Genomic DNA, 14,218 nt, shown 5'->3' with positions numbered 1-14,218 from the left:
AAAAAATATCCCATGCTTAATGATTAGCAGGTTGTAGCCTTTTCTCACTCAGATCAGAGCAACAGCTCAGGAGCAGAACTTAGGAAAATAATAATAATTTGCAAAGTTTAGAATACCTTCCAAGTTATATTTGCTTAAACTGCTATAAACAGTTGGAAAAGCTGAGGCAAATATTCACAGTCATCCTTCACCAATTATGGGCCACATAATTGTTATCCAAAGCCAGAAATCTAATACTATAGTTGTATAAAAATCATTCTATGGTAAGATGTTGTGACTGCAAGTCACTGTTTTAAATCCCAAAAGGTATAATGATCTGTAATTAAGTCTATGCAAGTAAAACCAAGGATGAAGCTAGAGAACTTGGACGACATTTCTACTTTGTCATACAGCTAAGAAGCTTCCTTCAGATCTCACTCACACATCTGGGGTGAAATGATATCAACTCAAAGCAACATAACTATTTAAAGATCAGCAATTCCCTGTTGTGCACTCATGCAGGAGAAAACCATCATCGCTACCGCAAAATAACTCATAGTGACCGGGCAGAGGAGTCACACATGTTCACAAACATGCAAGCTGTTTAACAGTTAAAAGACAGTGTGCCTCTGCAACTCTCCTCTGCACTGAAAGAACTAAGGAATTGTCCTCATGCACTGTTAAATTAATCATGAAACCTATTTTCAGGATCTACTATTAAGTTTTTATAATGTATCTCTCTCAAAACAGTAACTTCTTAACACAGCTTATACCCCAAGCTGAACAAGAACGATTTTTATTTTCTAAAACTGGTAAATAAACCTGATGTCAATTTAACAGCAAATCATGCAGTAATCCATTTGGCAAGCAGTAACCAGAAACAGGCACAAGACATACAAAGGGAACCATGAACTTAACATGCTGCAAGCCCTGTTTATTGTCAGTATCATAGAATCATAGAATCATAGAATCCTAGGGGTTGGAAGGGACCTCGAAAGATCATCTAGTCCAACCCCCCTGCCAGAGCAGGGTCACCTAGAGTACATCACACAGGAAGGCGTCCAGGCGGGTTTTGAATGTCTCCAGTGAAGGAGACTCCACAACCTCTCTGGGCAGCCTGTTCCAGTGCTCTGTCACTCTCACAGTAAAAAAAATTTTTCTGATATTCACCTTAAACCTCCTATGCTCCAATTTGCATCCATTACTCCTTGTCCTATCACTGGTCATCACTGAAAAAAGCTTAACTCCATCTTCTTGACACTCACCCTTTACGTATTTGTAAACATTGAGGAGGTCACCCCTCAGTCTCCTTTTCTCCAAACTAAAGAGACCCAGCTCTCTCAGCTCCCTCAGCCTTTCCTCATAAGGGAGATGTTCCACTCCCTTAATCATCTTTGTGGCTCTGCACCAGACTCTTTCCAGCAGTTCCCTGTCCTTCTTGAACTGAGGGGCCCAGAACTGGACACAATACTCCAGATACGGCCTCACCAATGCAGAATAGAGGGGGAGGAGAACCTCTCTTGACCTACTAACCACACCCTTTCTAATACACCCCAGGATGCCATTGGCCTTCTTAGCCACAAGGGCACATTGCTGGCTCATGGTCATCCTCCTGTCTACCAGGACCCCCAGATCCCTTTCACCCACACTGCTCTCCAGCAGGTCAGCCCCCAACCTGTACTGGTGCATGACATTTTTCTTCCCCAAATGCAAAACTCTACACTTGCCCTTGTTAAACTTCATCAGGTTTTTCCCCGCCCAAGTCTCCAGCCTGTCTAAGTCTCTCTGAATGGCAGCACAGCCTTCTGGTAACTTTCCTTTGAGCAACATTTTTAGGAAAGTTTGCCCTATTTAGAGACACAATCTCTGAGAGTCCTGTATATAAGGGAAAGTTCTCAAATATCTTTCCTGCCCCAGCTTCCCGCCTTACTTTACGTACGAAAAAGACTACTCAAGTAATTCAGCTGAACTTACTCTCTTCAAGATGTATATGTTGGTTTCAAGATATGTATGTGTTGGTTTGGCAGGATTTTCACTAGTGGTGGAGGGGCCCCAGGGGTGGCTCCGATAAGAAGCTGAGAAGCTCCCCCTGGCTCCAAACCCAGCCAAGGAGCCATTAGAGAGACAATAGATGCGCCTCTGTGATTAACATAGGAAAGAACTGAGATAAGAGTTGAGCAGAGTGAGCAGTTAAAAAAGAGCTGAGCTGGAGAGATGAAAGGTAGTGCTCGGGTGAAGATCCTGGTGGTTGGTGAGGAAGAAGGGGAAGAAGGTTCCCAAACAGAAGTTCCTCCACCATGGAGGAACATGGTGGAACATTCCCTGAAGGCACCAGGATGGGCAAAATTGGCCAGTGGACTCTGATTTAGTGCCAGTGGACTCTGATTACGCAGCTGTGGAAGACCCCGGCACCAGGGGAGTTTGTTCCTGAAGCACCTGTGACTCTGTGGGAAGCCCAGACTGAAGCAGCTCCAGACCTCGTGGGAAGGACTCATGAAGGAGAGGTTCGTGGAAGACTCTCTCCCATGGGAGGGACCCCGTGGGGAAGCAGGGAAGGACTGTAAGGAATCCTTCTTCCTGAGGAGGAAGGAGCAGCAGGAACCACCAGCCTGTGAACTGACTCTAAACCCCATCCCCTGTCCCCCTGTGCCGCTGGGGGGAAGGAGGGAGAGAAACCCGGAACAAAGGGATTTGGGCCCGGGAAGAAGGGAGGGGTGGGGTAAGGTATGTAAGCACTGCTCTGTGTGTTGTCTGTGTCCTGTGTGCATCTGGTTAGTGTGAAATTAAATTATTATTCCTCCCCAAGTCGAGTCTGTTTTGCCCAGGACCTTAATCGGTGAAGAACCCTCCTTGTCCTTTGTCTCGACCCCTGAGCTTCTAGTTGGGCTTCATCATCCCCATCCCAGTGTGGCTGTTTCTTTGTTGTTAAGACTCAAACCACTACAATGTATTTGTCTCAACTTCAAATCTAGAAAAATCCACAGGACTCCCAAGATTCCCTGACTTTCCCCAAGTTACTTGTACTTTGAAGAAAAATCCCAAGTGCTTCCCTTGCTATCACTGAAAAGTATTTATCACAGCCACATTTCCCTTATTCCAGCTTCCCACGTACCATACTCTCAGGTTCAAAGTCAGCATGGCGAGAAACCACAGCATCTAATTTCTCCCTTTGGTCCATCTCTATGATATTCATGACCACCTTCATAGAATACTTGCTCCTCTTCCCAGTGTTGGCAACTGTTCCTCTGTTATAAGCTTGTATTATGTACTTAACTAAATGGTCTTTCCCCCTTTGATTATGACTTTGAATAAAAATGTAAAGAAACCTCTTGACTGGACTGGAATACACACAGAGTAATCTCTTCTCAGAAGTCAGTGTTGCCACTTTCCTCAGAATTATGTTTTACTTCACAGTGATCCTCTCCAATACACAGCAAACACAAAAATTCACACAGTTCTAAGCCGGGCACAAGCAACTATTATCTAATTTCTGGTAAGGTACCTTTACAGACAGGGTATTAGGCTGCACACACTAGCCCATCCAAACACTCATGGGAGAGAGATGTAATTTCCTGCTGTCTTTCAGGAGGATTATTGCTCCCCAGGCTTTTCTTTGCTCTACATACAGCTCTACAAAAGAGTTCTTCTCCCCCTTTCAATTTTACATCAGTTGTGGGTTTTGTTGTGGGGCTTTTATTTCCTCAACTCATAGTTTCAGAATCTGTAGGTAGAGTGCACCCTGTTGTCCTGTCTGGGATTCACAACCTGGTATAATTAACCTCTTGCTCCATTTCCATTATGAGAGCAGCTGACACCAGATCACAGATTCATTGGAAAAGACCTTTACAATAACCAAGTCCAACCTTTAACCCTACTCTTCCATGTTTACCCCTAAACCATATCCCCAAGCACCAACATCTACACAACTTTTAAACCCATCCTGGGATGGTGACTCAACCACCTCCCTGGGCAGCCTGTTCCAATGTCTGACAACCCTTTCAGAGAAAAAAGAATTCCTAATGTCCAGCCTAAACCTTCTCTAGTGTAGCTTTAGGCCATTTCCTCTTGTCCTATCACTATTTGCTTGTGAGAAGAGACCAGCACCAGTGTCCTTTCAGGTAGCTGTAGAGAGCAATAAGGTCTCCCTCCTCAACCTACTTTTCTTTAGACTAAATAGCCCCAGTTCCCTCAGCTGCTTTTCATAAGGCTTGTTCTCAAAGCCTTCCACCAGCCTGGTTGCTCTTCTCTGCACCTGCTCCAGCAAGTCAATGTCTTTCTTTTATTGAGGTGCCCAAAACTGAACACAGTACTGGGGCCTCACCAGTGCTGAGTACAGGGGGAGGATCACTTCCCTAGACCTGCTTGCAACACTATTCCTGATGCAGGCCAGGATGCTGTTGGCCTTCTTGGCCACCTGGGCACACTGCTGGCTCATATTCAGCTGCTTGTTGATCAGCACCTCAAGGTCCCTTTCCACTGAGCAGCTTTCCAGTCAGCAGCTTTGCATGGGGTTGTTGTGAACCAAGTGCGGGACCTGGCACTTGGCCTTGTTGAAGCTCATACAATTGGCCTCAGCCCATTGGTCCAGTCTGTCCAAGTCTCTATGTAGAGCCTGCCTACCCTCAAGCAGATCAACACTCCCACCCAATGTGGTGTCATCTGCAAACTTACTGATAATATGCTCTATCTCCTCATCAAGACCACCAATAAAGATGTTAAACAGAAGTGGTCCCAACACTGAGCTCTGAGGAACTCCACTTGTGACCAGCCGCCAGCTGGATTTAGCTCCATTCAGCACCCTATAGGTCTGGCTGTCCATCTAGTGCTTTATTCAGCAGAGAGTGTGATGTCTCACTTCAAATATTTATGTATTTTGAAGTCTTAAGTAAACAGTAAGCTTCTCAAATACAGCGATGATTAAAATCCTCAATCTTGCAGGCCTATTATCCCTTTGTATTTTACATTCAGTATGAAACAGAAGATGATCAAGGTGAAGATTAACACAGAAACCAAGGCACGTACATACATGTAATTTACTCTCCCACTTCCTCTGTTAATGCCAATTTCCAACTGAAACCTGGCCTGCAAGCTTAAAATTTACATTCCCCCACAACATAATAGCTTGCAAACCAATTCAGCTCCCTGCTTAATCAACTGCTAAGTGAGCACTCCCTCAACTATTTAGTCCTACTCATTTTTCAAGTGAACACAAGCTTATGCCTCACTCCCAATGCAATTAGAATACTGTGATGCTGCAAACAGAAATAACATACTTGCTATTCCTCACATACAAAGCATCTCTTGCAGCTTTCAAAAGAGAAAGGAGGGTTCCCGGAAGTATTTTAAACTATTCTTTATGCTCATTACCTACCCATTTTTTTCCACCGGACAGCAAGTCTAGCATCATTGGCTTTCAGGACATTAATCCAACACCCAAATCAAGTTTAATTGTTTTTCCAGGTAAAATCAAAGGCTGTAGAATACAAAGGTAATTTGAAGATGCAGAAAAATATACAAAGCTACTATAATTTTGGCTCTTCAACACCTGTTGTCTAGTGGAAAAAAACAGTACTTTTGACCTGATATTTTATTCAATGTCAGAAATTTAGTTTGAGTCTCAAGATGCAATGAGATATTAAAAAACCATACTACAAACCCACGTTACCTGAACTGCCACCAATTGCTTTTTAAATTCCTCCCTCCCCCCCCAAGCTTGAGATGAGATTATGACAGGATACAAACTTTGCATACTACCCTGTTGTCTTCCTCATTTATCTTTCAACTCAGTCATTGTATGAGGCTGTACTGAGTCTCAAGCTTTCCTGAGAAAACTCATACAAACATTTCTTCATTCTATTTATGGCATCAAGACCCAAGCCACGTCTCATTTTGTGTAGTATGTGAAGAACAGAGTAACTCCTGCACTGCATCACCGTAAAAATGTGAAATCTCCTGGAAAGCTTAAAAAGAACCTGCTGTGGTTGAGGGGGTGGTGTTTGGTCAGGTTTTTTAATTAGTGTTATACAAGATGTGAGATTTCCAACTTGTTTTCCATAGTTTGTCTTGAGTAGTGTACAGGGCACTTTGAAGACAGATTACAGTAATCACAACAACTCATGCTAGTCTGACTGAACCCCAAAACTGCACCACTATGGGGTTCCTGGGTGACCTAACTCAACCACTCTGAGGACATGACAGAGACAGGCAGTATGGAATAGGATCTGGGAAAGACATGTTTAGAAGCTCTGATGGGAAACAAGTTCTTAAACATTAAGGAAAACATCACACTATTAGATCCTTCACAGCTGGGAAAAATATTAAATAGCAGGACCAAGCTGCACTGAATATCCTGACTTTTCCCACTTCAGGCCTAAGAAGTGTTTCAGCCAGAAATGAAGTGAGATGTTTGATACATGTGTCAGTAGAGTTACAGTGTCCAAAAGAGGTGTTGCTGACGGCCCATGGTGCAGGTTACTGAGAAGACAAGGAACATCAATACCTTTTAAGCATTGAGGAAGTTTGGTCCAAAAGGCAAAGGAAGTGGACGGCAATGCTACAGAATTTACTAGGAGACAGGTTATGTGGCACCTCTGAAGAGGATCTGGAGATACTGTGAGCAGACCCTGAATGAGTACCAGCAAAACCTGCCTTCCCTCTCCTGCACCTTCACTTTTTCAGAACATCATCCTCTAGGTCAAGAATTTGGTGCTGTCCTCCATCCCAAACTTTGTGTTTTTATCAAGGGAAAACATTACTATTATTTTTTTTAAACACACACCCCCAGATAAGAATATTCTCAACCTAAAACACTGAACTAAATATTCACAGGATTACAACCCAGAAATCTAAGTGAGAGGACAAAAAGACTTTTCCCAAATTTATTTTTTCCTACCATGATTCTCTAGTTCCGTGGGTTCTCCTGAAAAAAATGACTCACAGATGGTACATATCTCTAATGTATTCCTCTCCCCTAAACAGTAAGCATCTGGCATGCCTACTGTTTAATTACACAACAGACTCATGCAAGAGGAAACATTTTCAAGCCTGGAAGCTTATGCTCGAACTCTGATTATACCCAGTAGCAGGAGTTGTTCATGGTCAAGAAATAAAGTTTACAAATAGAAGGAAAAAAACCTACTAACATACTGCAAGTAGATCTTCACTAAGTTTTGATACACATGAAGACAACCATGCTAGAATGTGAAGAGACTGACAGGATGCAAATTCTACAAGAAACTATATGACAATTTCATTAAATTGTTGATGCTCATTGATCATTAACACAATGACTCAAGCCACAAAACAGTACTAATTCATTCTGAAAACCAACATCATCTGGCTGAATCTCTGGAATTTTCGGTGTGTACTGAGTTAAAGGAGACCTTAACTATTATTCTAGCCTCCCATCTTCAAAAAATATGTATTAAAATAGTTAATCTGTAACTTCTCTATTCTAGCAAAACGCTTCCAGAAGACCGACACCCCAATTCCTTCATCATTGAATAGTGCGCTCCCTCTGCTGGCACAGCACAGATGTCACACCTTAGTAGAGGCATCCTGGTTACACTAGGATCTAGCTAAGAGGTCTATGCACGACAGCACATCCCATTTACACCTGATATAGCTCTGTTAACATTTTAAAAAATATTATAAATTACTTTCATAGGAGAAACACTCAAAGTTGCCCATTAATAACTGAGTCCTCTGATGAAAATCTTGCAGGAGTTCGACAAGGCACCATGGGCAACAACCCTCCTCAAGCAACTAAAAATCTGTATTCCTCAGGCTAGAAGGTCACTTTCGAAGTGAAAAGTTTCTGAAGTCTCTCTGCTGCAGCATTTTTAAATACGCAACAAGTAGTTGCAAACAAGCAGTTTTTAGATGTTAAATCATACAAAAGTGAGATTTAGCAGCACTAAACTGACATTAACAACCCCATTTGGTCATGCAAGGGTTGCATGTTTCACTAAGGTGTGAAAATCTTACAGAATAATTGTTTTAAGAGGTCCTGTGCCTCCTCACACGGAAACAACACACCTGCAGCTTAGACTCCCTGAGAACACCATATTAGATGAATTTAGTACTTAGTCTAATCAGAAGAGCTGCAAGAAAGTGAAATAATTCCAGCCAGCTTTGAAACACCTAATATTTTGGTTTTGTAGAAAAAGGTTAACCCTCAGTTAATGGAAATGCAAGTTTTGTTATGCATGAGAAAGTTAGGGTTCAGCAGTGAATAAGGAGTTTCTTCCACACTCACTGATAATACACTAATTGACTCCCTGCATCATGTAAGCAGCTGCTATTCCCTGTGCCCCTTTTAAGCTTTGAAATACTAGGACAAAAATCTGATTTTTTCAATGGGCCTTATGTTAATAAACAAGGGAACAGGAATATGTCTTGGCCTAATGTCAAGTTGATTTCTTCTGAATAAAAACTTCAGTTTAAATATCAAAAAGGGAAGGTAACCACTTGAAAAGTTAATGCACACTTCTGTGAACTTAGTTTTCCTTCTTGCTCATATGTTTACCAGCAAGAAGTGTTTTTTATGTACATACCTTGCTCTTCAAACTATCTAATTAAAGTCTCTTGGCAACAAATTATGTTTCACACAAGAATCGTAACACTCTGATACAACAATCACAACCTCTGGGTTAGTCTAAGATGAAAAAGGAACCTGTGGTCCAAGAGGTGAAAGTAATTGCTTCAGAGAACTGAATTTTAATTGTCGACTGGTTTTTAACTGAGACATCAAGCACAAGTGTTGGTAAGAGGCTACTTACCTTACAAACAGACATGATATTAATGTTGATCATTTTGTCTATTGTCTGAAAGAAAACAAAGTTTTGGGGTTTGTTCTAAGTTATTTCATCAATATTTACACATCCTTTAGTTTATGTGCCAGGATGAATGACACCTTGCACTTCTACATCCTCCTTTACTCCTTGCCTTCCTACTTAAGTACCTGGAGCAGTGACAGACTTTCAAAGCAAAGTCAGTGAATTGCTCTTGGTCAAGTTTTATCTCTGATTAAGGATTCATATCAATAAAGAACAACAGATGTATCACAATGACATTACTTCCTAACACTCTTTCCAATATTTATGAACAATAAATTATGATATTTTAGCCATGTTCATAAATTAATGCCTGTATTTTGCTCTTCATCATTTCATAAGAGTGTTTTAGTGACTTAAAGCTTATTCATTAAGTTAAAAACAAAGAGAATTTTTGGCTAAATATTTTGAAGCTTATTTGAAAGTGAATCAAAAACCAGAAACATTCATCAATACTTAAGCAGAAAGCACAACAGCAGTGGATTCAGTAAGCTACAGACGTTTTGGAAACAAAATCTTGCACCAGTACAGTTGTCCAGAATCAGAGTTTTCAATGTAACCAAGGCAACCAAGATTGTCACCACCTTATGAACTGTCTAAAACAGTCATACTTGTTTCAGAATAGTGCTATGGAATATGCAGCTTTCATTCATGAAGTTGCTTGCTCCCTGTCCCCTCAGTCACTTAATTCCCCCATAAGCTAAAGCAGCTCATGAACAACAGCCAGATGAGACCACAGAAGGAGCAGAATTCAGCTGTTGACCGCATAGCATCTGTCTGAAATAGAAAACGAAGAAACAGGAGAAAAAAAGTAAAAAAAAACCACAAACAAAAACCCCAACCAAAACCAAAAAACTCCAACAAAACAAAAACACCCAAGACTACTACAATCTGAGTTGTGTCATGTTGCTTATGTAAAAATCTTAGCTTTTGTTATGTGCGTACCTTAGCCACACCTAAATACTTTTGCCACATCCATTCAACATGTAGTGCTAAAACTGAGAGTCCTAGAAGGTACAACAAAAGTACTTACTTTATCCAGTTCTGGAACATCAAGAAAATATTCAGGATAAGCATATGATATTCCCACATTGTTCACTGAAATGAAAGCACGAAGTTCTAATTAGATTGCATGGATGACTTTGCATGCTCTGGTTAATGACAATTTTCAAGCAATATTTTTAAAATGTTGCGTTTAAAACATTCTAACCCCTTTAGCCAAGTTTCCTTGCAGATGCAAGTGGAATGTGACAGTGAATCCGTGAGCCATTCTAAATGTGTAAAGGTTATTTCTCCCGTTGTTTTAAAGCTGGCCTATTTAGCACATCACACCCATTTTCCACCGCTGTTCAAAGTGCAGGGGCAGAAGGTTTTTCCTCTTCTAGAAACGTCGTTGCACACCATGCAAATGTACAAGTGACACTGCTGCCACAGAGTTCTGCAACCCTGCAGAAACCGAGTGCCCAGCCAAAGAAAAGCTCTCAGTGCCTGGCAAGACCTTGAAGTGAAAACGTGTCTCTTTTTTTTTGTATATAAGTAAATAAACATGAAGTGAAATGAGGTAGAAAAAAATATATATCTTCTGGCAAGTTTCCCCAGTGCTTCTTCAGCCAGTGCCCCCTTCCCCAGGTGCCCCGAGGGCCGCGGGTCAGTGACCGCTTCGGGACACGCACCACGGCCCTCCTCGGCCCGGATTCCCGCCCAGGAAAGCTGCAGGGTCGCGGTTCCGGGAGCGGAGCGGGGCGGCGAGGGGCGCGGTGAGGGGCGCGGTGAGGGGCGGTGAGGGGCGGTGAGGGGCGGTGAGGGGCGCGGGGCGGCGCGGTGAGGGGCGCGGTGAGGGGCGGTGAGGGGCGCGGTGAGGGGCGGTGAGGGGCGGTGAGGGGCGCGGGGCGGCGCGGTGAGGGGCGCGGTGAGGGGCGCGGGGCGGCGCGGTGAGGGGCGGTGAGGGGCGCGGGGCGGCGCGGTGAGGGGCGGTGAGGGCGCGGCGGGCGGGCAGCAGGGGGCAGCAGGAGCCCGGGCGCGGCGCCGCCGCAGCGCTACCCGGCTCGGGGCGGGGGGAGGCAGCGCTGGCAGGGCGAGCCCCGGCACCCAGCAGCCGGTGTTTCCGAGAGAGATCATCTGCCTTCGCAAAGGATTTCCGCTTTAAAACAGAGCTTCTGCTTTCGCTGGGTTCTCAGGGAGTGGTTACATGGAGATCCACCTCAGCAAGTTCCCCCTGTCACCCCCACATCGGCACAACCCTGTTGGCAGCGTTTGGAATTCATTGAGAGGAAGTTTTACTTAAACCTATTTGCTTCAGCACTTCAGGCAGCCAGCGTTTTATTCTCAGACATGAAACCAGTACTATTCTGGAATCCCAACACAAGCAGGGGAGAACTTGTAACATCATCAGAAAGTAATGCCTCAACTGTCTCAAACATAATCAAGCACATTGATAGGGAGACCAAAAAAAAAAAAAGTAAGCAAATGGGATCTCCGTTTCCTAAGTATCTGGTGTTCATCTTACGCAACTGAATCGTGTGACATTTGGTTGCTGCGGCAACGTCTCACATTGATACAGTGTCTTACACCCCAGAGAATCCCGAAGTGCTGGGTAGGCTCAATGGCACGGTGCCCCTCCAGGGCAGGAGTCCACACAGGGGTAAGAAACGCTCTCAAAAGGTACGGGTACCTTTTTTTAAACTAAAAATACAGTAGCACCCACACGTGTGCCAAAAGCTGTATTTTAACATCCAACCTGAAAGATGTTTAAGTATCAATAGGGATGCAGGAAACACAAGAAACATGCAGGAGAGATTCTGGCAAAGCGCACAAAGTCCATGCAGAGATCCTCTCGGATGACAGCTCTTTTAGTCCTGATCTTTGCGTATTTACAGAAACCCTTAGCTCATTAGTCATGTTGTGCTATTCAAATTTTCAACTTAGATAACCTTTAAAAATACAGGAATTGAGAGGAACAGGGAGTTGGAAAATTCCCAGCAGACATTTGCTATATTTAGAAAGAGGGGAAAGTTTTAAATGGAAAAAAGGCCAAATCTTGCTATTGCCAGCGTGACCCAGATTTTTTCCTTCTTTTCACCCTAAAATAAGCTACTTTTCAGTCCATCTCTCTGGAAAGGATTTTGGCTATGAACTATGGCTGGGTTTGGGGACTAACCTTGGTTATTCTCTCCAAATTTAGAATATTTATATGATTCATGCTACAGAGACAGTCCAGCTCAAACTGCTTTGGAGAAACACAGCGATGGAAGAACAGCACCAGGGAGATTTCCCACCTCTGCTTGTTTAGCATATTGCTGCAGCTAGCACATGTTCCAACTCACTGACAGACGCTGTTTTGAACACACAGCAAAACATTATGCAAACTCTTTTAGCCTTCATATGTGGGTGAGAAGAAGCTTCCAAATACAAAGTTTACAGAGATTTCTGTCTTTGAGTACTTTAGTTAGACCCTGTGCAACTATATCATCAGAAGCTCAATCTAAAATATATGGAGAGTCCCATGTCTCTAAGACAAGGCTAAAAATAATCAGCACTGATCACTTGAAACTGTGCTGTGCTGCCAACACCTCTCATACCCACTGCTCCAGACGAGACCTCAAAGAAGCAAAAATACTGGAGCCTCAGAATTCATCCCTCATGACTGTCCTCATTTAAATCCATGCTTGCCCTTACAAAACCATGAAAAATGCATATCAGCAAAAGCTACATTCTGGATTGCAATAAAAGCTACAGAATTTAAAATATAAGGCATTAAAGCATGAAATTAATTGCCATAAAAAAATTAAAATACAGTCTTTCTGGAGTAGCCATCATACACCTGCAAGCAGTTTCTATTAATACAACTATATCTGAAGAAGTGAAAAAACTATGTATCGTGTAATCTGATGAGCCCAAGCATGAGATCTGCTAAACCCACTAGTGATTAGTTAGAAGAGATTTCTGGAAAACTGCACTGGCAATGGCTGCAAGGAAAAAAGCAGAGGAACTCAGCTAGAGAATACACAGCTCTAGAGCATTTAGTTGCTATTTTTACCGTGTGTTTAGTCAAGGTGCTCACGCAAAAAGCAAGAATCAGGCTCTGTTTGAGGAACGTGCTTGTTTTCCTGTAATGAGCATACACAACATTTGAGATAGATTCACTGCTTTGCTGACCACTTTGAGCAAGACTAGTGTCAGATTGTCATGATTTTGTGCATCACCATAACCTTATCACAGCCTAAAAAATAATAAAAACCCTTCCTCTGTGGACATTTTACACATGGTAAAAGGTTTGCTGGTGTTTTGAGACATTTAAGTGATACGTTATTCTGCAGCTCTTACTACCCGAGAGGCAGCTTACAAGTCTTACGTTTCCTGAGCTGATTTTGACAGGACATACTAGAATAGACATTGATTTTAGTCTTCAAAGTTTCTTTGAAACTTATCTCCTTCAGAAACAAGAAACAAGGCATCCACGACTTTGTCACAACTACTCCTTACACAAACACATTGTTCACAACTGCTATTACTTCAACAGATTCGAATTTTTATAGGAATAAAATACTGGATGTTTTCAGTTGCATGTACTAAAGTTTGTAGGGAATATTAAAAGAACATTCTGGGCTTTACCCTTTAATGTGTTGGGTTTTTTTTTTTTAATTGAGTTTTTATATACACTACTTTCTTGGGCATTATTTACCTGTATCTTGCAACAAGACTTATCTATTAGAATTTCTTGTAGTAAATCATCATGTGGGTAATTGAATTTGTTTCGAAATACGTTTAAAAAAAACCCCAAACTGTTTTAGCTCCAATTACTGCACTTCAGGTTAGTAAAATGAATTTTGTAGTAAGAAGCACATTATCAGATGACATATACCAGTAGATGTCTGAGCCATGCGACTTACAAAACTTCATGCCATATGTTCAACCATCACAGGTTCTCATTCCCATATTGAGCAACCCTAGAAATACAGGATATGCACTTCTAAGGAAAGAACCAGAAAACTGGTAAGAAACTGTGTTTACACCACGTTTCAGAAAAGACTCAGGTAACCTGCTGTTACACTTAAAATCTTCTTGTGACAAACACCTCGAAATCACCTCCATTGTACATTCAACAAAGTAACTGGATGGATTTTTGTTTTTGTTTTATCAAGGACTTACCACATCATCTACACTCCCACAATATCACCAACTGTACTCAGGCATTTTGCATTGCTACCAGAACAAGAACTGCACCAACCTAACCAAAAGACACAAACTTTTGAAGCAGGAGCAAGTTACTTGGTGCTACATTGTAATGATTCAATTTCAACAGCTCTATAATTAAAAGTTAATGGTTCTCCCACAGGGCTCTACTGCTAAATTGAATCTCAGTATCTGGAATATGCTTCAGTTCTAAGATGGCATTAGGTCAAGTC

General features: G+C 42.3%; 1 protein-coding gene across 1 annotated transcript in view; it reads right to left on the bottom strand.

Moving 5' to 3' along the window:
- HSD17B12 (hydroxysteroid 17-beta dehydrogenase 12) overlaps positions 1-14,218 on the bottom strand; it is a 94,658-nt gene that overhangs the window by 24,735 nt on the left and 55,705 nt on the right. Inside the window, 2 exon segments of the mRNA XM_051621100.1 lie at positions 8,760-8,804; positions 9,847-9,911. Coding sequence (XP_051477060.1) covers positions 8,760-8,804; positions 9,847-9,911 — 110 coding nt within the window.

Source organism: Apus apus, chromosome 5 (genome assembly GCF_020740795.1).
Source record: "Apus apus isolate bApuApu2 chromosome 5, bApuApu2.pri.cur, whole genome shotgun sequence".
Taxonomy (NCBI): Eukaryota; Metazoa; Chordata; class Aves; order Apodiformes; family Apodidae; genus Apus; species Apus apus.
Note: the sequence above shows the minus strand (reverse complement) of the source record. Positions and strands in the feature narration are given on the sequence as shown.